Below are 22,282 nucleotides of genomic sequence, written 5' to 3' on the forward strand. Positions count from 1 at the left end.
TTGTCGCACCCAAAGCAGTTTCACCGTGATGATAAAGACACATAACTATTCACTGAAAATAAAAGAAAGAAAACAAATAATTTGCAACATAGGCTATTTGCCATTTTATTTTGTGCCAAACATACAGACACATTTAATAAAAAATAGAATGCATTGTATGCCTACTCACCAAAGACTGATTATTTGAACACAAAATCCATCCTTCTTTCTTTCCTCAAGAAGACTTCAATGACTCTGTTGTACAGTCTATCAAATTCAGTTTCCTAGTTCTGAGGTTCTGCATTTACCTGCCCATAGGCCCCGCCTCTCAATATTGGTAATCCAATCAAAAGACGTGCAGCACTCCGCCTGCTAGCTGGCTCCGGTGCCGGTTCCGGGGCCTTCTAGAAGGTCTAGAGGAGCCAACTCTAAAGCTGATTGGTTGACACAACATTGTCATTCCCATTCACTTGAAGCTACCAGCGCCCGCAATGTTGATTCTGAAGGCCTAAGGGCAGATTTTAGCCCCCTGGCAACACACGATGGCTGAATATGATTGGATAAAAGATCTAACATAAAGACCAGCCCTCCAAATCTCAACCTGGCGCTGGCAGCAGCGCAACCAAGAGGAACGCTATGGAATTAAGAGAATAACTCTTACTCTGGGAAATAATTGAATACATATTTGTGGGAAAATATATTTAGAAAAATATATATATTCTGATGATGTTTAGGCCAGCAGAGAAGGCCTTGCTGGCCCTGACGGCCCGCCACTGGTCGCCTCACAGCTAGAAGGCTGTGGGTTCAATTCCCAGTCATGGCGGTCCCTATGTGTGAACTTTGCATGTTCTCCCCTCGGCAGCATGGGTTCCCTCTCCAGCTCCCTCCCAAAGACATGCTCATGTTAATTAGTTGGAATGCTTCAGCACAATGGAGAAAGTCTTCAAATTTAATAGCTTCTAAGATCTTCATACTTTCAGCTAATTCAATCAAATATATTTTTTAATGTTCACATAGCCTTCACCTATTACTGTATATTTTCAAATATTTTGTATCTTTTCAAATTTTTAAATGAATTTTTTTTTTAATGGAATAAATAATGAATGGGATCCAATGGTGGAAATCTTCAAATCCGCTTTAACATGTTCAACTTTAAAAGCTTACAATATCGGCATACATTCAGCGAAAGAAACAATTCCAACTTTATAATGTTGACAGAAGTGTTAGCTATAACTTTATCGTTCAGCTTCTTTTGATAGCTCTTATAGTTATTTAACTGTTCCCATTTTAGTTGTATGTGTTTTTCCGCTCCTGGAGTTTTCAATGGGTGTGTGGGGAAGTCTAGAGCTGTGACGTCATCGCTAGAGGGGACAGCTGCGTCAGGATTAAGCGGAAATTATTAAATCCACCTTTCTGCTCAGTCATCTCCATTGAAAACCTGACGACATTTTAACTTTTTTACAGCAAGCAGGAAAACTTTCTAAACTGCGATTAAACTCTCATCTCTAAGGGTTAGGGTTAGTCTACTAATGTAGACACCTTTAGGATCAGCGTTATGGTTCTCTGTCAAATCCAAATGTTCTGACAGGTTGCTTTCAACAAATTCAGAGCTGTTTGTCTCTCACTCACACAGGTGTTTCACGTTAGGCTAATCAGAGGCGGATCTTACACACACACTTGTTTATGATACATATGATTCAAGTACTGTATACTCAAGTAAAATGACCCATGTACATTTATTTCGACATCACTTCATTATATAGCTGGTGAAAATGTCAGAACTGATAAGTATCAACAGTGTTGGAAAAACTGTTGCTCCTGGACAAAAAATAAGAGATCGAATGTCTGAATTGTTTGATGTTGGGTCTTTATTCAGTCATTCCACATACAATATGTACAAGCGTCTTTGAGTACTATGAAAAGCGCTATAGAAATCTTATATATTATTATTATTATTACATCATTTTTGATTCGGTAATCGGTGAAAAAGAAAACATGTTTCCATTTAACCTTTTTTTCATAGCTATATATATTTAGCTAATAAATAACTTAACTAACGACTTACATTTTAAATATTCTTCTACTTAAGAAAAATGTCAGAGGGAAATGTACTGTTCACTTCACTACATTTATTTCAGAGCTAAAGTCACTAGTTACTTTTAAAATTTAGATTTTACATAAAACACATGATGCATTTATAAAATAGAATCCAATACTACAGATTAAACTTCCAAAAGTATATGAAGTAGTTCACTTTAGCAGCATTGTGTTGGTGTTGGCTTCCAGCACAGGATCACTGAGGTAAAGCTCTGCTCTTTACTGGAGGATTATACGTTGCTGCCGGGTGCTGGGCTCTCCTTCTCCCATCGGACCTTATGACTGGTTGTCGAAGGCCACGCCTGTCCGCAAGCTAAATAAATTGAGGCTATAATTTTTACACATAAACATTCTGATTGATTATTCTTAGTCCTCTACAACTCTTTGTAGTCAGTGCAAGTACAAGGAGACCAGATAAGCTTTACCCCACCAATAGATGTTGGGTTAAAAACCCATTAAGTCTCTCCCTCTGTATTGCAACTATAACTATTTATTTGAGAACCGATACTGAGATTATAGATTATATAATAGACAAAAAAACAGTAATTGGGTCACCGATCATCAAGTTTTATACCTAACCCAGGTATTGGGTTCCCATTTGCTGTGCAGTTCATGCAAGGATTATGTCCTGACGTGACTTTCACAAAAGGGCTCCTCCTATGTTTCTGTTATAACTTGTTTTGATACTGCTGAGATGTTGCATTTGTGTGTGACTCAGAGTACAGCATTCACTTACAGTCAATAGCTGTTGTTGAAAGGAAATCGATTGTATGTGTTAAGTTCCTACGTGTTTTCTTTTCAACTCCTGCCCAACTTGAAATGGCCTGGTACATAAACCCCAAAGGACAAAGGACGCACGGACAACTCTTTCCAACACAGCTTAATATTTATTTGTACCTTCTTTGTTAGTTGTTGGTTGGTTGAATCATCAGGTTAAAAACCTTCAAAACACAAAAAGCAAAAGTTATACAAAAATGTAAAACAACTTTAAACAATTTAAATCTAACAAATTAATCCAAACAAGAAAGCACATTACAACACAAGTTGTTAGAGTAGCAGTGGCTTCTTTGGTTGACCATAAATTGAATCCTTTCCCCTCTCTCTCTTTCTGCTGAAATGTTTCTCAAGAGATTTTCTGAGAGACCTTCCAGGTGTTCCAACTTAAAGTAATTAGCAGCCTGCACTGGCCTGCTGGTGGTGCATTATGGGAGCTGAAGTCTTTCAGCCAAAGTCAAGTGAACTGATCAAATGAGGAACTGAAATAAAACTTGAAAAATGGCAACAATGGAGAATTCCACCATTTTGTCTCAGTAGTATGTTAGACTAAATAATATCAATTAATATGTCAGATGTTATGAAAACATTGTCTGTTCAAAATCAACTAGTGGATGTACATTGAACTGCCTTTACTGTTAAAAGCCGCAGAGACAAGACACTTGTTACCGAACTTGATCATCATTGTTGTTTTAATGTAAACATCCATAGCCTTTGTTCCCATTGAGAGTATAGTTTGACAAGTCTGTGAGTCTCATTTATTGACATATGAAAGTTTTGTACAAAGTACTGGCATTGTTGCGAAGTGTAAGGGATGCATATTGATAAAGTAAAGCTCAGTAATTTCCAAGGTATTACACTGCGGGTCAAAATAATACTGAAATATTGCTTATAGACCTTTACAAAAAAACCTTTTGAGTTCAAGCAATCCATGTAACAGTTATCTTTCCCTCAATTGTCCTTTGATGTATTTTATATTTGTAACATGAATTATAAAGTAACACTGACCAGAGTGATACAATTTCAGAGTTAATGCAACTCTGGTAAGACTTATTATTCTACACTGAGAAGTGTCAAATATAAATAACCCTTTTAGTGTTATTTATATTTGACACTCGGACAAGTGTTAATCTAAATGGGCACTTCTCAGTGTAGTGTAAAGTAAAATAATAACTGTTCAGTGTTACTTTAACACCCAAAAGATAAGGGACCATATGTTCACTGGCTGAGTGTTGAAATGTACTCTTTAAGTGTTAAATTGACACTGCCAATTGTATTGTGTAGTGTAGAGTAGGTGTACAGTGGATACACTTTTTCTAAATGACCTCAAACATATCTTTGTCATTTCTGTACGACAATGTATTGTTACATAATTGACCGACATAGACAAGCTGATACTGATACATCTCGGATGAGCCGGGCGTTACCATCCATGCGTCAAAGTAAAGCAAACAACACGCTCTTGGTTTACTTTATTCCCAGGCAACGCAGGGATAGTGTACAGCGCCATCCCACGGTGTGTCTTTTTTCTAATTCAGATATGACGTGAGGATGAGTTCATCCTCAAACAGCCAAAGTCATTGTTTTTCACATTCAACCTGAGTTATAAGTAATATTTTGGAAACTTATGTGACCGGAATTTAAACAAAATCAACTTTATTTTCTTTCTTTAAAAATTAAAACATTTTGTTTTTGATTATGGCTCCTGACCTTAATCTGCCACAGGCCTATACCAGGTTACTATAATTATTCCCTATGGGTCCAAGTTTTTGAAATGTGCCCTCAGTAACACTAATGGCATAGCTTGCAGACAAATACTTATTTAGACAACAAAGAGGATATTAAAACTGGCATTTGACATTGGATACATCTAAAGTAATGTCACAAACACTTTTTGTCAGGCTTTATTGTGGTGCTGTTCTTCAGGGACCAAAGTTACACAGTAGTCCCTTTCATGTTGTGACGCTTCACAAAAGACATTGGATTTCTCTCAGATAGGTGTGTCTTTTATCCTCTGTACAGAACAGCACCCACATTTTCTATTTACAGTTCACAGCCTGAGGCCAGAACAAAAACTGATCCATTACAAAACTTGCTCTGGGAAGAGCAACAATGAGACTATTATCACATCATAAGATCTCTAAAGAGAACACTTGTGATCAGATCACTAATCCTGTTCTTTCATAGTCCAAAGAATAATATAACACTGTTTGTGTGTATACATTATGGTTACCTGTGCAACGCTCAACCTGCCCATACCAAATACATCAACCATGCATTGCCCTACATATAAAGCTATATCTTATGCCAGAACAAATGTGAGATGGTTGCTAATGCATTACTGGAAGTTTACGACTGACTGCTGTAAATGTAGCAACAAGAGGAAAAACAGTCAGAATCAGTCTGTCACCTTGCAGAAAAACATTCCTGTTCCAGTACATAACACATGATCAAAGTAAACTATGGATTTGCACCATTTTCTATTTTGTACATCCAAGAAACACATTATTAGTTTTAAATGCAGTGACTTAACAGGGAACTCAGTCATATATCAAGGAAAAGATACATGACGGAGTTCCCAAGACAGATTTGTATCACTGAAAGCATTGATTTCATATTTTTTGTGACACAACATAAATATTATTTAGTTAAAAAGAGTTATAGACTGAACTTTTTTAAGGACCTAAACATTACATTATAAAGATGGTAAATGCTGATTAAGAAATCCTCATTTCAGATAACTGTTCCCACCATGAGACAAATTACCATACTTACTGGTTTACCATTTCATGAGGCAAATTCTGCTTTGCATATTTATATAGAAGAACAAACAGTATTTATTATTATTAAAACCTTAACTCAACACCAGTTAATTGTGGCTGAGAGCTGGCTGTGGCTTTAAAAAAGCTTTACAAAAACTACAGGTTACAAAGTGAATTGGAGTTGACATCTTAAACTTCAAAAAGAGCCTAGTTGAGGTTCATTGTTATTTAAATAGAACATATATGTAAAATATTTAGAATTTTTTTCAAATTATGTCAAAAAAACAACTCATGTTACACTATTGTCTGAGCCTCCCTTACACGCCCCTGTGGGGGAGACAGTATAAATGGAGAGACTCGTCAGGTAGATGAACGAAGACTTACAGGTGAGTCCTGACAATATCTTTAACACTTCTTTTTGTTTGTTGTCTGTTGTGTAGGTTATATTTATTTATTATGCTTATCATCACTTTATTACTTTATTTTGTCTCTGGATTCATATGGTTCTTTAAATCAAACTTGTATTATGAGATTTAATGCAGGGGTCTTTATGTATTCAATAATGGGAGATGTTTTTAAATTGCCTTGATATGAACAATGCAGGATATGTTAATGAGGAAGTACAGCCAGTATTTTGTATTATATTCATAATTGTCTCTTGAAAATATTTTTTCGAAGATGCAACTGAATTTAAGGATATTCGCAATTTCATGTTTAAATTTTCAGATTTGTTCCCCCCTTAAAGGATATATAAATCATGATGGAGCAAGTCTTTCTTTTGCCTTTCAATTAACTACTTCTGAATGTTGCATTATTTCCCCTCATGTAGAGCAAGGTGGATTGTTATGGTTATTTTTTCCGTCAAGAATGTAGAACTTTTTTTTTTTCAAAGCACTTTCCTTTGAAAGAAGCTAGTGAATGCCTTGGATATCATTGTCTCTCTGTTTTCTCACAGTTCCACTCACAGAACAATGAGACTGGTAATCCTTGTATGCCAGCTTTGCCTCATTCTGAGGATCGAGGCCCAGATACCAGAGGCTTGCATTATTAGTACAACAAACAGACCTCCAGGTTTGTGCCATTTTCCTTTGTATGCTCTATTATCACTGTTATTTTCACTCTTTTATTTATATCCTCATTTTTTGTATCCCTCCCAGAAAATTCGGACATAACTGTGATCTGTGGCTCTGAGTATATGGACCTGAGCATCTACCTTTGCCCGATGTATCAAGCTCTTTACAATGAGTCTCAGATGGTCCTCAATAATCAGATAAATACACCAGAGTGTTATGGGACTGCGGATTGGAACGTGGACCCACCAGTTTTAAAATTCAAATTTCCCCTGAATGACAATTCTGTCTCATCCTGCAATAATGACTTTCAGGTATTCCTCACAATAGCTTCAACAACATTTTGTTAAAAAGTGTACATCAATTAAAAAGGTACTTTATCCAAAAGATGTAATGGTATAGATCTCATGCTATGACAGTTAAGAGTATTTTAGCGCAATGCAGTCAATTTCTGATATTGGTAAATTTTTATAGAATTGAATCAGACAATGTATTTAAAGTAATTTCCGTCAATTATATCTGTTTTTTCAATAGATAACCAACCAAATTGGGACGGGAGAGTTTTCTGACTTCTCAAACATCCAGTTCGTCAACATCTCTGGCACTGTTACCTCGATAGACCCCTCTGTGGCTATGATCACCTATCGCTCGCAGATCCTGTACAAGTTCTCCTGCTTCTACCCGATGCAATATCTCATGAACAACACTCAGCTGGGCGTGTGAGTGTCATGAATAACACTTCATCTGAAAAAAAACAGAACTGAGCTACATTTGGATTAATTCAGGTTTCTTTTCTTCTAATACAGATCTGGTGTGAATGTGGCCATACGAGACAACAATGGCAGCTTCATCAGCACACTGAGTATGCAGCTCTTCAGAGTAAGACCTGCTCCACAGTAGCTTTTAAGCTTTGGGGTCTTTTCTAAAACATTGTATAACTTGATTTTATTCATACTTTTCTGTGAACAGGATGAGCTCTACCTGCAGAAACTTGATATCCCACAAACCGGACTAAACCTGAAGACAAAGATTTATGTTGCAGTTAAGGCTACCAATCTAACTGACAGGTATTTAAGTCTTGACAGTTTAAAGTTAACCACAAGTCACATGAATAAGACCTGAGACTTAAAATCCACCCGTCCGTCCTTGCAGGTTCAACGTGCTGCTGGACAGATGTTACGCAACAACAAGTCCTTATCCTGAACGCACCACCTTTTATGACCTCTTTGTAGGGTGAGCCTCATATATATAACCATAAGTAAATAATACCTTCCACTCTTCCACTCAACTCCAGGCTAGCTCTTTGTGCTTCCACACGTGCAGTAACATTACCTTCCTCCTTTTCACCAAAGGTGTCAACGTGACGCTCAAACTAAGGTGGAGCTCAATGGGCAGTCCCAGAAGGCACACTTCTCCTTTGAGGCCTTCAGATTTGTGGAGCACAAAAACAAAACAGTTTCGACTTTCTTCCTGCACTGCGTCACCAGGCTCTGTGAGGTGGCCTCGTGTAGCCAATTACTGCCGGTGAGTAGAAGCAAGTATAGATCCTTAAAGAGTCCTGATTTTGAAGATGTGACAAATAGATGCTTACTATAATTAATTCATACTTCAAATTATGTAACAATGTTTTTTAAATGTCTTTATTCGTTTTGAACAGAACTGTGAATCAACCAGAAGGAAAAGAAGAGAGGCACCAGATGTGTCAGCCAACGCTACAGTCACCTCGACTGTCATTGTTGTGGGGACTAAAAGAACTGGTACGTCTTTAGGGGAATATTCAACTAAGATTACTCTTCCTAGCACAATACAAATGTACATTGTGAATAAATATACAAATAGTTAAGTATATTACCGTAAGATGTACACAGTCTTATTTGCTTGGTCAATTCAATCTGCTACCTTTATACATTGTAACTAGAACGGGCACTCGGTAGAGCACATACCTGCGCATATCACAAGATTGGGCATTGAATTATGAACATTTTGGCATTAGTTGCAGGCCAATTGGATAAAAATTGACCGCGCTATGTAAAAAAGAAGATTTTGACCTTTTTATGACCTTGACCTTTGACCCGATCGATCCCAAAATCGAATCAAATGGTCCCCGGATAATAACCAATCATCCCACCAAATTTCATGCGATTCGGTTTAATACTTTTTGAGTTATGCGAGGAACACGCATACAAATAAATTAATAAATACATGGCGATCAAAACATTACCTTCCATATTTTCAATGCGAAGGTAATAAACAGGATTTGTCTTTTTAGTAGATAATCTACAGTATATTATTAGAAACATATGATATGTAAAGTAAACAAGTATGTCGTCTGGCCATGCATGAAACAACACATCCTGTAGGATTGTTTTCTGATTTGATCTCGCACGGCAGCTGGGTGCTTTTGGATTTCACAAGATTAGGCAGGAATCAAGCCATCTTGTCAGACTTCAAATTATGTGTTTGTGTCCAGCAAGCCAGTGAGTGGACCAGATAGCGTCCTGTGAGGATCCACATGGTTTATTTGTGTGAGAGACAACACATAGATGCACCTTGTGTGTTCCTCACAAAATGGCGGCTCCTAAAGAGAGTAATGTAGCAGCCTCAATAGCACCAGTTAATCAGAACTGGAGTTTTTCCTCCTTTAAAGAGGAGCAAAGAATGGCACGGAATGGCACTCGGGAAAAAGTGTTTGCTCTTCTAGCAACTGGTTTCGGCAAAAAAAAGAAATTGGATTGATAGATTATTTATCAATCACTTTCCACGTATTTCGTTAAAGAGCCTGCCCTTTTCCAAACAGTTTCCAATGCAGCTTCTTAGATGGTTATGTATAACAAACTGGCTGGCGATACGACGGGAGAATCTCATTTTTTTCTGCCTTCCAAAACCAATAAATATCACTGTTAGTTATGTTTAGGGGAACACAAATGCAACAACAAAAAACACTGTGCTTCTTCTTTCACTCCCTTTCAAAAAAAACTGAACCGACCGACACTGTTGTTGGAGGACGGACAACAGTATGACAATGACCATCTTTGCTTTGCTTTATTGACAAGAGTTAATTAGCTGAGAAAAACGATTTATCAGATCTATGTGCCGCATATGAAGCTAAAGCCAGAAACCAGTTAGACTGGAAAGAAGAGACTTGAAACAGAGAAAATATGGCTAACATGTTAATTATTAAGGCTGGCTGTTTCCCCCGGTTTCCATTTTTTATGTTTAGCAATGGCTAGAGGTAGCTTCATATTTTGCATACACACATCAAAGTTGCATAGCTTTCTGATTCTCAGCAAGAGTCCAAATAAACATATTCCTCAAAATATAAAAATGTAATCAGTTAATTTGATCAATCATAACAAAAATAAATCCTGTCTTTTATTGACGATATTTTTGGTTACATTTTTCAGGAGAAGCTCAAACTTTATCTTCTTCTTCCGGTAAGAATCTTGGTTGGTCACTCCTTGCTCTGTCAGTATTATCAACATCAATTAATATACATATGAAGGATATTAATGTGTGATATAATCATGCCTTCTTCTTCTCTGCTCACACAGGCTTGTTATCTGAGGGCAGCTTGAGGGCAGCTACAGCGGCCCTGTTGTGGCTGTTATTGTCTGCATCGTCATCTTAGCTATCCTCCTTGTCTCCATGGCTGCATACTTTGCCTTGTATGTCAAAAGAAGAAAACCAATCACCCAGTAACAGACTCTAACTGAGAGCGCACTTCTTTCACCTATCTCCTAAACTGATACTGCAATATATCATCATCTAAAAAGCATGGACATTATTGTAGCTGCAAAGATAGTAAAGTCATGACAAACAGTAAATATCAAACTGTCTTCATATTATTTTCAATTTCACAAACAGCATTTAAACTCTACTTGCAATCTTAGAATCATTACAAATCACTTACTTTATTAAAGCGGATATTGGGCACAAACAGCATCCTATTATTGTGAATTATAATTACGTGTTAGTTTTAATCATGTTGTCAGTTTCATATTATTATATTTAATAAATGGCGTTATCTTTTGTAATCAGTTTGACGCGGTGTACTTTAAAATGTTTCAATAAGAACAAAGAAAGGACTTGTGTTTTATTCTTTGATAATACATTCAATACAATATAAAATCATTAAAGTAAACATAAAAAAATATGATTGTGTCTTACTGTGTCGCTGAATAAATGTAAACACAGGTTTTTCTGAACTACTTTTTCCAGTTTTATTAACTTTGAAATACATTAAAGTATATCATTGGTAGATGGCTAATACCTTTAATATACTGCACTTTTAGACAAGATTGTGTTTGCCATGCGAGGCTCAACCTAAAGCTCTGTGGCATTTACCTTTCGTAATTTTATTAATTACGAAACCGGTTGGTAATATTCACAGCACAAAAACATTTTTTATCGTAAAGACCATATAGCTCTTACATTTCGACCCACTCTTGACATCCTTTCTAACAGAGAAGCTTTGTCAAAATCTATATTAAAGTTTTAAAACCTTTACTATTTTAGATAACATGCAATAAAATGAAAGCAATATTTTCTATGATTATATCAAGGGAAGCCTTTTCTTTAACATGGTGAGAACAGTTTTTTCAAGATCAACAATCCACAAACATAAAACAAGGGATTAAGGAGTCATATGTAATGCAATATCTGAGATAATAGTCTTATCTCTAATTTACATGTCCTTTTTGAAGAACGAAATTCCTGCAGAAGGTCACAAGTGCAAAGACTGCAAACCTCTGTAAATCCGTCCATTTTGTTCACATGCAATTAAGACTCTGATATTTACCAGTCTTGGGAGAGGAACTGTACTCTTACCCCAACACAATACAGTTCTATTAACCAGTAAAAATCAAGTAAAAAATAGATTTCAGCTCTGCTGTAAAGTGTGTGTTTACTTATTCGATGGTCTTGGAATGACAGAGTTCCAGTGTCATTCTGGAACTGACTGTTCAGTTCCAGAATACTGACTATTCCACATGTTTCATGATGATGTCACATTTCTCTCACGAAACAGCTATCAGTTCTATTGTTTTTTGTTTCTTTCAAATAAATACAAATACAATATACTTCAACTGAGGTAAAGAATCTGAATACTTCTATCATCACTGTTCCCATCAAGCCAGTTGACTTGTTTATGTGCATGTGTTTTAAAATGTAAATACTCAAGTACAATTTAGTGGTGTATATATATATTAATATATATATATATTAATATATATATATATTGTGGCATCAGAAGGGGACAGGTAGTGGAGGGACGCTATATTCCCACTCAGTTACAGCGACCACACTACAGATGCTACACATCAACACATCCATATCCCGTGCTCAACACCCATTAAGACCTTATTGTGTTTTACTTGTCTTAGACACTCAACTATGAGCTACCTCTTTGCATTCATTCCACATGTGTAGTCACATCAGATTTATTTGTATTTTTACTGTAAAAAACAATGTAGTGAGCAGTTATCTATGCTTACAATTCACAGGGTTGCTTCACCAAAATTGGAAAAAGCTGATTTTCTTACTTAACCATCAGAGGTTAAAATAAGGATAGACAACAAGGGTGTATCTTTGGTATTAATAGTATTTAAAAAAACACTTGGTTAAACAACTTTGGCCGATGTATCTACATTTGTAATTTTGTTTTCAAGCAAGCAGATATCGTTAGAGGTGGTGAAGAGACTGGGTGTTCATAAATCCATCAGTGTGACCATTTTTGTAAAAGAAAATTAGAGTTGAGGGGCAGGGAGAAAGACGAATAGCTCAAACTGTTTACACAAAGCATGGTTGGCTGGAAAGAGGTCATGTGAGAAGAGGTTCCATAAACACCGATGTAGGATCCGTATTTCACTAGAGCGCGCAGACAAAAACCAACTACTGATAAAAGCGTAAAAAAAAATGCTAAAATTACAATACATTATGGCACTTTTGGCATTGATTGAACATCGTATAGAGGGAAAAATGATTGATCGAGTAAAATAATGATTGCACATCGAGCACCGCTGTACCTCTCTGTAGGCAGGATTCTCTGAATGATATTGCAGCAACACTACGCGAAAAGAAGAAAGACATTTACGCTTTTAATACCCGTGGGGAAATTCTTCTCTGTATTTGACCCTTAGTTATTAAGGAGCAGTGGGATGCAGTGACGCAACTGGGGATTCAGTGTCTTGCTCAAGGACACTTAGCCATGCAACCGGGGAGAGCGGGGACCGAACTATGTACCTTGTGGTTTCAGGAGGACCACTCTCCCCATGAGCTACAGCCGACCCAAACTTCAGTGACATCATCTTCACCGGGGTACTTGCTCAGTCCTTTCATCGGAAACCAAACCGTTTTATTTACATTTTGCGACGTCGTGTAGAGTCTGGCATAGTCCTGCGGGTTGCCTTTTCAAAAAATGCACTGCAGGTGCCATCCATGCAGTGGAAATGAAGCACAACACAATGGTGCTTTGAGCTGACTGCTAACATTACATTGGCCAGAGTGCCGACGTTATATACGTATGTATTGTTTATCCTGTTCCGAAATGGAAAAGCAAACGGCAGTAACAAAAAGTAAGTGTACATATTCACTCGCTATTACATGAAGCTTTTCCAGACTGAATTTACATCTTAATTGACAGTGTTTTTATACTGTCTTTGCACGACTTTTAGTTATCTTAAACGTGTTTTTGAAGAGTTCATTACTCTTAATGGGAGAACGTCCTCCACCCATTCATTCGGGGTGGTCATCATGCGCTCCCACAGGGCCGCCTCATAAGGAGTTGAGTCCATCCAGTCCACCATTTCTCCGTAACTTTTGCCTACGGAGAAACAGAATATAGTTTGTATTCATATCACATTAATTACACGACATTAAAGTGCATTTTTAAATTTGATATATAACAAAGCAATGCTCCAGCTGATGATCACTTATTTTACAAGAGTGAGATTGGTTCAGTTGGGGTATTTTGGCCAGTACCTTTTCCAACTCCAAGCCTCAGGCCCCCCAGCAGGTTGCTGGCCAGCCGGTCTTGGTCCCAGACAATGAGCTCCACGCAGGCTTCTGATAGATCGGCCTGTCTGATACCGTCGTACACCATCGTATGGTTAAAGGCTGGGTCCAGTGTCCTCCGCAACACACGTGTCTTCTGGCGACTCTTCCTGCTTATGTCCGGCAGCATAAAGCTTGGGATGAGGGGGAAGGGAAAACATTTTCACTGCTGCAGCGACATACAATAAGTCATTTTGAGAGAATACCTAATCTCTTTCTGGCTGAGAGTTAAATGAGAATATTATCACTGATCTTACATCTGTACGTTCAATAAAGTTAACATGACAGCAAGAAAAAGGTTAGCTGAGCTTAGTTTGAGAAGGTGGAAGGAGGCTAAATAAAATGCACCATGAGTCGACATTTTGTGTATCGTTGTTTTACACAAAGTTCAGTGTAGACACTAAGATGTCCCTCTCATGTCTCACAGCCTGGTTACAATGTGGGTTATATATATACAACCGAAAATATATAATATGTTAATTAGTGAGGCGATTTCTTTACCTTTTGGACTGAGCCGTTTCCCCCTGTTTCCAGTCTTGAAGCTAAGCTAAGCTGCTGGTGGCTTTAGCTTTAGGTTTAACAGAAAAGCTTGAGTGGTATCTTCTCATTTAACTCTCGGCAATAAATTAAATAAGAGTATCTCCCAGAGTGGCAAACAATATCTTTAACATAATATGAATTGTAATGCATACCACTTAACATATGGGTCAATAGTGGCCCTGATTGCAGGCAAGTTCTTGCATTCTTTCACCCAAATGTGAACTTCTCCGGTGTTTGGACCCTCCTTCATTAATCCTTCGACAAAGAAATGACAAATGCATACAAAATATTTAAAGAACTTTTTCTAGATAAAGGGTGGGATTGCGTACTGAAATGTACATCAAAAAAAAAAAGCGTGTTTTGAAAGAACAGAAACAAGGCGTGTGCAGACCTTCACTGTGGATGATCTCTGGCAGGAAACGTATGGCCAGTCTCATCTCTCCTTGACCGAGAGATGGCGCCAGAGTGTATGGGGTCTGAAATGTTTGACAGAGGATATATATGTGAACAGTAGATCCCAAATTCCTTTGGGCACAGGTTATACAACTGCATGTGATATCACAAGCTCAAATCGACTCTGGGGAGCCGGTCCACATTCTGAGATAATCCGCTGTTATTTGATGAGAAAACAACTGCTATGGATAAAGCAAGCGTTTGAGTTTTTTTTCTTTTTACCCTTGCTTTCAGGGCTAAGTAGTTCATCTGGGTGTGGTCGAAGTTCCACTTGGAGAGGTTCACGTCTACCTCGCCCAGGAAACTGTTCTTGCCAAAGGTGTCGTGATGCCAAACGGAGAGAATGAGCGTCTGGGTTCTGAGGTACTCCATGCGAACACGATACTGTAAAGAAAGGGAACAGCAAGCTGCTTTTGTTTGTTGATTATCATGCATTCCAAGTATTTGGCATCGCAGTGTGGGAAAGCGCCTTTATTTGTTATAGTACTATTGGCATTATGGATTCTTACTCGGAGGATCTCGTTGAAAGTTGGATTTCGTGTCTTCTTTTTCACGGATGTTTTCCTTTTTCCCAAATTAGCTTTGTCAGGAACCAGGTAGCTTTTGACATACCTTCAAAAGTAAAAAGTTACAACCTCAGTACATAATACCATGTGGAAGTAAATCTATTCACAGGTACTGGACACAATGTACATTCTGACTTACGTGCAAGAAAATTGTGTGCATTTTCAGTTATATTTTTAGTATATCGTTTACACATCGTAGTAAAATACATTGATAGTTTCCCCCTCTAATGCAGGGCGTCGAGTTTTTAAAGCATAGAGAAAACACCGATGATTGAAAATGTTTAACCCTCCTGTTACCTTAGGGTCAATTTGACCCCATTCAATGTTTAATGTCGGTGTTCTTTTGGGTCAATTTGACCCCAGGCTGTTCTTCACTGTGTCAAACATATAAGAAATATTAACTTTTTTATATATTTAAAGGGCTATTTAGGTAGTCAACAAACAAACATAAAGTACCTCACACTTAAACTTGGAAAACAATATTAATTCTAATAATTTTCTGGAGGTTTTAATCGCTGGGGTCAAATTGACCCCAAGGGTAAAATATGTCAGTAAATATAAAGGTAACAGGAGGGTTGAACATTGAATGGGATCAAATTGACCCTACGGTAACAGGAGGGTTAACTATGTATATATTAGTAGTATTAGAGTGTTTGTTTTTACCAATAGCATGTTGTGCATTTAAATATCACATCCTGGTTTCAGCCCTCATCCCGGTATCCAAATGTGGTACCATGTGTGCTCCCATAGAAAAAGATATGTACATGCATTATCCAGGTTTTTGATCACACTTATATACTGTATATGGGCATGTGTTCTGTTAGCTCGAGTTATGTATAGTGAAATAAAAAATGACAAACAAGGTCAGGGGTCCCCAAACTTTTTCCTGTGAGGGCCACATAACGTTTGCCTCGTCTGCTGGAGGGCCAGCCGGGCGTGCAGACAGCATTTAACGGAGCAGCGCGTGCGCTCTGATCGCTCTTTTAATGTAGTATCGATACTAAAAATATGGGGGGGGGGGATTACAGAGTGGGGGGTGGAGATTTCACCCTGTTATAATAGTAGGGATAACACTGGAGTAGATAAGCGTGTCTTCTTGTCTGATCAATACGCAACTGTGAGGTGCGCGAATGGACCGAGCGGCCAGCTGCTGATCACTCACTCAACAGCCCGACTTGCACGAGTAGACGGTGCACCGAAGACTCATTTTGACCCAGGAAAAATCCTGGATGCGCGCGCCACTCGCTGTGAGTGCATGCACGTGCAGACAGCATTTAACGGAGCGAAGCAGCGCGTGCGCTCTGATCGCTCTTTTAATGAAGTATCGATACTAAAAATATGCTAAATCACATCGTTTTTAACGTACGGGTACTTTGTTAGTATCGCTACACCGTGCAGCGTGACGGCAGCAGATGTAGCGGACTAACATCCAAGCTAACCTAACTTCCCAAACGCTGTGGACATCTGAACGCTGATTGGCCGAGACGCGACACGTCCCATCAAAGATGTTCTATTGCAAAGAGCACCACTCCACATTTTCTCCGCGTCTCACTGCAATCTCAACGGCAGCGGGCCAGGTGAAAAAAATAATAAATCGGAACGCGTCTCTGGTATTGTTCAGGGGGCCGGTCCACATGGGGAGGCGGGCCGGATTCGGCCCGCGGGCCGTAGTTTGGGGACCACTGAACAAGGTAATGATGATCTAAATCAGGCCTCTTCAACCCGTCAACAATCCTGATTTTGGCCCACTTGCTACTGAAGTTGAATAGCCCTGATCTAAATGCTTCAATAAAAGGGAAATTTACCACAGACACATTTCAATGGCATGGTTTGTGTAGTGGCAACTCAGTGGAAACCCGGTTAAGTGTAGTTCGGGCGTGGCATTTAATCTCTACTAGTTGATAATCAAACTACAGCAACAACAGGTTTTTCATCATTCATCACTTCATAGATTTTATTTGTTGGTCATTTGAATTCAACCACTATAAGCTACCTAAAATAAGTTGTTTTCCTGTCTTGTTTGCCATTCTGCTGGTAAATGTGGCAAAAACAATGTTAGCATGTGACTCTACAACGTAAACTTAACAGATATTTATTTGACTAAATAAACAGTACATACAGTATAGAAATATGATGATAGAAGATTTCAAGTACAGTACTCACGGATCAGAACGGTCCCTCTTTGGGTCGACTGCAGCCAGGCCTTGGCACTTAGTCACAAAGATGTGAAACTCTCTGAGCTTCTGGATGTAGTTGATGGAGAACTGGATATTTCCCTGAACATCCACATTCCCAAAATCCCCGCTGTACATGGTCATCATACTTCCACTCAGCTAGGAGTACACACACAAAAGTAGGCAAACATTTATATCATCAATCATATCTGGAATCATTTATTTCATAATTTATTAGATGATTTGTTGTTTTGGCTTTCTGTAAATCTAATCTATCTCCTGCAGATAATAGTCATGGACAAAGCAAATTAATTAATGTTTAAATAATTAATTATTTAAACATGGGCCAAGGATGATGCTGAGGAAACATGAATCATGTTGAGGGGACATTGGCCGCTGCTGGTATAACACGCCCAAAACCCCGAATTAACTGTCAGCAGCCAAGTTGGATTATGGGTAATGTAGGCCACAGGTTTGGTCAAGAGCGAGCAAAAGATAATATTTATTCAGCATCTATTTGTATCCCTTTTTAAACTATCAACTCAATATTGTATCACATGCAATGCTGTAGCAAAGCCGAATCGGTGGGGTATTTTTTTGTATTTTCACGCCTGACCTTTAAATCCCAACTAATAATCTGATACAAGAGATAAGAAGCTCATTGTGTAAACCGGCAAAACATGTGATACCACTAAAAAATGAATAACTAGGTAAATGTCAGTCTCCGATAAACACAATGTAATTACACAAGCCAACGATGAGTGCAGTGTAAGAGAGCGGTGGTTAGCATGCTCGTGCATTAGTGTGAACATACAGAAGACAAAGACGACATGCCAGAGGAGCTGGTGAGGTTATTCAACGAGCTGCCCGTCATTAGTCTTCCTGGTCGGTAACTGTCCTCGTCGGTGGAATCAATGTCTCTGCCAAGGTCCTGAAACACAGACAGCAGGCACAGAGAGCGATGTGCACAGGGATGCAGACCAGACTTTGACCTACTGGACTAAAACATACAGGGGGGGTTACCTCCTTCTGTAACAATGAAGGAACCGACTTGCTCATCATTTTCAGGTGCTCCTGATCCGAAAATAAGGACGATGACGTCGAGGGAATGGATGAAACTAAAGAGCGGTTGATTAGAAAGCAGAAGATACAAATCTTGACTAATTTTCTCGCAAACACGTCCATAATGGAAAAAATCAGGCTTTTTTTTGTTTACCATCACGCCTCATGTCAGCAGTTGTGTCTTTTCTTGCTTCTTGTCCTGTGAAAAACAAACCAAAGAAACCACAATCTCCAAAAAAGATCTGCGGCTATGGACAACCTGACTTGGAGGTTGAGGACATGCTCACGTGGTGATAAAGATGTTGTGATGTCCTCCAAACTTTTAGCTAGATTTGTTGGCCTTGCTTCTGCTCTCCTCAAAGCTTTCCTGACAAGGTTTAGCACTTCAACCTCATTCTCACCTACAATACGTATTGAAGAGAAGAATCAACTTACAAGCTTCCTGTATGGGCAGTTGGTCATGCTCAAGTTGGTTGATGAGTCGTTGTTTAAAATTAGAGTAACGACTTGAGCTTTACATTGATTCTATGCGCAGATTATTTGATGAAAGTTAATTGCTCACATAACTTGTTTTTCTATACACTAATCACAGACCAGTGTTTGAGAACCGGGAACCAGCCATGTTTGGCATTTTTTGCAGCAAAAATTCTTTATAATTACAAATCCATTTTCATTTGCTCGATTAATCTGCTAATCATTGCAGCTAATCAATACAAACAAAATCTACATATTTGCTGTAAACTGTTAAATTTCTTAATGAAGGATCAGAAATCAAGGTATTCCTATCAGCAGGTTGGGAATGAAGAATAATCCAGATAATTAATGGTACTTTTATACTATAAAGTGTATGTTGTAGATAAGTTTCCAATTTGTGTTGCCATTACCTAAAACTGTTTGGGTTAGATTCTGCAAACTAAATGTTGTGCATAATCGCAAAATAATAGTGCATCAAATGTGCAGTTTGGTGACAGTGGGAAACTGATGTTTATGTCTGAGGGATATTTAGGTACAGCCCCTGCCTCAGTCTTTTAAAATGACTGTTACAGAAAGCTGACGCGAAGCTGCTTCAGTTGGAGGTTTGTGAATAGTGAGGTAAGGGGAACATGTTGCCCATCCCTTAAATTAAACAAGGGCAGCTGACTGCAGGCGCACAGTCGACAGAGATTAGCTTCTGCCAACAAAGATAACTTGAAACGGACACAATATCAAGGATACTGCTGGATACAACCCGTCGTGATAATAATCATTCATAAGTCTGCAAACAGACAACAGGAGGTGGAATACTTCAAAACAGCTTAATGTGTAACCCTCCTGTTACCTTTATATTTACTGACATATTTTACCCTTGGGGTCAATTTGACCCCAGCAATTAAAACCTCCAGAAAATTATTAGAATTAATATTGTTTTCCAAGTTTAAGTGTGAGGTACTTTATGTTTGTTTGTTGACTACCTAAATAGCCCTTTAAATATAAAAAAAAGTTGATATTTCTTATATGTTTGACACAGTGAAAAACAGCCTGGGGTCAAATTGTCCCGAAAGAACACCGACATTAAACATTGAATGGGGTCAAATTGACCCTAAAGGTAACAGGAGGGTTAAGACATTGTTCATTGACATTGGGATGTTCTGTTAGATGTTGACTATATAAGATATCTACATGTTTGTTTATACTTGACTTAAACTTGTTTTGCTCTCAATATTTAATACCTGCTGTATTGTATTCTAATGTGATTTAGTAGAATTTTATCAAATTTAATATAATTATCTATCTGTCTGTATTGTAATACTCAGCATCTTAACTTTTGATAAACGATAAATTAAACAGCTTAACTCTTTCACTAAATTTTTTATTCTATTGATATTAAAAAATATTATTTTTAGGCACCTTTTTGTTTTGTGGTTTTGAGCAGTAGTCTTGCTAAGAAAAAAATACTAATTCGATTTACATTGTAAAACGTCTATCTCTATCAAATGTAGTCATTTTTTTTCTCTCTCCCTAAATTTCTGAGCAACCCCCAAGAAAATCTCTGCCACTGGCGCCCCGTTACTAAAAAAGTGAAGTTGCTGCTTACGGTTTGAACTGTTCCTCGAGTTGGACCAGGTTTCTGACGTGCTGCTCACAGATGATTCCTGACCTGCGTCTGAACTGCTGTATTTTGCCCACAGGGGCCGCTGCCTTGCCTTGCCGCCCCCTCTACTGTAACACTCCTCTAAGCTCATCGGAGTGCTGGCCCTCACCGGCCCATCCAGATCAAATTCATACCCATACTTTCCTCCTGACCCCTCATCCGTCACAGCCGGGGCGAGATAGTTGTGCGAAGTGGTCTCGTCTGTCATGCCCAGGTAATGCCGGTAGTCTTTGGGAACGTATACCCGTGTGCGTGGAGTCAAAGTCTCCTCCGCTGGTCTTCTTGGCGGGGCGCCTCTTTCGGCGTTCTGCCTCTGCTTTCTGCTCTGGGAGTGGACGGGGCTGAAGTCGATTTCACGCTCCTTTTCCTCAGGATCAGTCAAAAGAAACATGCTTGTGGCGCGACGCATGGAGTTCCCACGAGTGCTTGATCTGCCGAAGCTGTCTTTTCTGGTCTTTGTAGAACGGATCTCTTTTCCTAAACTGCTTGGAAATGTCGGGGGTTTCTCCTCTCTATTAGGATCTTTTGAACTCCATTTGGACTCAACTGTCGCATAATTGGACGAGTTGTTTGTGCCATCATTCGCTACTCTCGACAATGTCAGTCTATTGCGAGGTAACTTTGATCGATTTGGAAGGGGTGGAGATGATTTCGCGGCAGCAGGTCTTGGTTTCTCTGGAACGCAGTAATTCTCAGGGTCATCCCACTTTAAGCCCTGAGAAGAAAGCTGGGCACTTATTGGCTCCTTCATTTTGGGGCTTTTGAGTTTGACGAAGGGAGACGATCCCTTGGTATCTGACCTGGCCTCATCCCAGAATTCCCGGAGAGTACTAAATTGTGTTTGGCTTGTGCGTAGGATAGGGGACAACTTGTCTCTTGACTGACTCAAAGGAAGAGCACTCAAATTGTGATAATTTACATCAGAGTGCTTGTCATCGCTGCCTGAATCATTTCCAATCGTGTCCAATGAGGTCAGATCGTACTCCGACTTTGTAAATCTGTAATTCATTTTGGATTGATTTGCACCACGACCAACTTTACCATCAACACAAGGTTCGAGTTTGTCGATGTTATATGGAGGCTTTTTCCACTCCTTCTCCCAGAAAGACCTGAGCTGCTTTATCTTCTCTGCAGTACTTAATGGTAGTGGTTGACCGTGTCTGTTTGTGGAAGGGCTGTTAAATCTCTCTTTTATAGAAGTAGCCTCCCTTTCGTTGAGAGACATGCTCGATTGTGTGCTCTTATCCATCGTCAGTGGGTCTTCACTTGAACCTCTACGCATTTGTGTTTTAGGGGGGATTTGCCTCTCGCCTTGCTTTCCGGTCATATATGGGCTGTTTTGGGACAAATGGAGCCTCTCAGAGCCTGGATCTGTCTCCAGGGGAGACACCGGAATAGTATCTGACAGTTTGGCTTGCGCTGAGGTTTCTCTAGATTGGGAAATACTGTCGGCTCTCGCACTGGACTGGAAGGGTGTCCTCAGCTGTGGACTAATTCTGTTTACAGATACAATCTCAGTGTCTGAACCTCTTCTGTCATCTACTTGGGGACTTTCTGCTAACTGTAAATAATCAGAGTCCTTTTTTTTGTAAATTCCAGGCACAGTGGGCATATCAGGCGCTGT

General features: G+C 38.9%; 2 protein-coding genes across 4 annotated transcripts; one reads left to right on the forward strand and one right to left on the reverse strand.

Annotated features, from left to right (window-relative positions):
* The first annotated feature begins 6,583 nt into the window (after positions 1 to 6,583).
* On the forward strand, positions 6,584 to 10,668 carry si:dkey-4p15.5 (zona pellucida-like domain-containing protein 1). The gene is made up of 10 exons (XM_056441127.1): positions 6,584 to 6,683; positions 6,770 to 6,996; positions 7,217 to 7,401; positions 7,489 to 7,561; positions 7,652 to 7,749; positions 7,835 to 7,915; positions 8,035 to 8,206; positions 8,340 to 8,439; positions 10,087 to 10,116; positions 10,248 to 10,668. The coding sequence occupies exons 1-10, from the start codon at positions 6,584 to 6,586 to the stop codon at positions 10,379 to 10,381; spliced, it is 1,200 nt and encodes a 399-aa protein (XP_056297102.1). The 3' UTR covers positions 10,382 to 10,668.
* An 86-nt stretch (positions 10,669 to 10,754) lies between these two features.
* LOC130210653 (synaptotagmin-like protein 1) lies at positions 10,755 to 22,270 on the reverse strand. Of its 3 annotated transcripts, XM_056441121.1 has the most exons (12): positions 20,602 to 22,270; positions 18,815 to 18,928; positions 18,682 to 18,726; positions 18,489 to 18,583; positions 18,280 to 18,396; positions 17,455 to 17,624; positions 15,235 to 15,337; positions 14,948 to 15,109; positions 14,664 to 14,748; positions 14,425 to 14,527; positions 13,661 to 13,866; positions 10,755 to 13,502 (listed from the first exon to the last, which is right to left on the reverse strand). In XM_056441121.1, exons 1-12 carry the CDS (start codon positions 22,268 to 22,270, stop codon positions 13,354 to 13,356), a joined length of 3,018 nt encoding a protein of 1,005 aa, XP_056297096.1. In that variant the 3' UTR covers positions 10,755 to 13,353. The 3 variants fall into 3 exon arrangements, with proteins under 3 accessions (XP_056297096.1, XP_056297098.1, XP_056297097.1); XM_056441123.1 differs by lacking the exon at positions 18,815 to 18,928 and having other exon boundaries at positions 18,682 to 18,724; positions 20,801 to 22,270; XM_056441122.1 differs by lacking the exon at positions 18,815 to 18,928.
* Positions 22,271 to 22,282: the final 12 nt, after the last annotated feature.

The sequence above is a fragment of the Pseudoliparis swirei genome, chromosome 20, assembly GCF_029220125.1.
Source record: "Pseudoliparis swirei isolate HS2019 ecotype Mariana Trench chromosome 20, NWPU_hadal_v1, whole genome shotgun sequence".
NCBI lineage: Eukaryota > Metazoa > Chordata > Actinopteri > Perciformes > Liparidae > Pseudoliparis > Pseudoliparis swirei.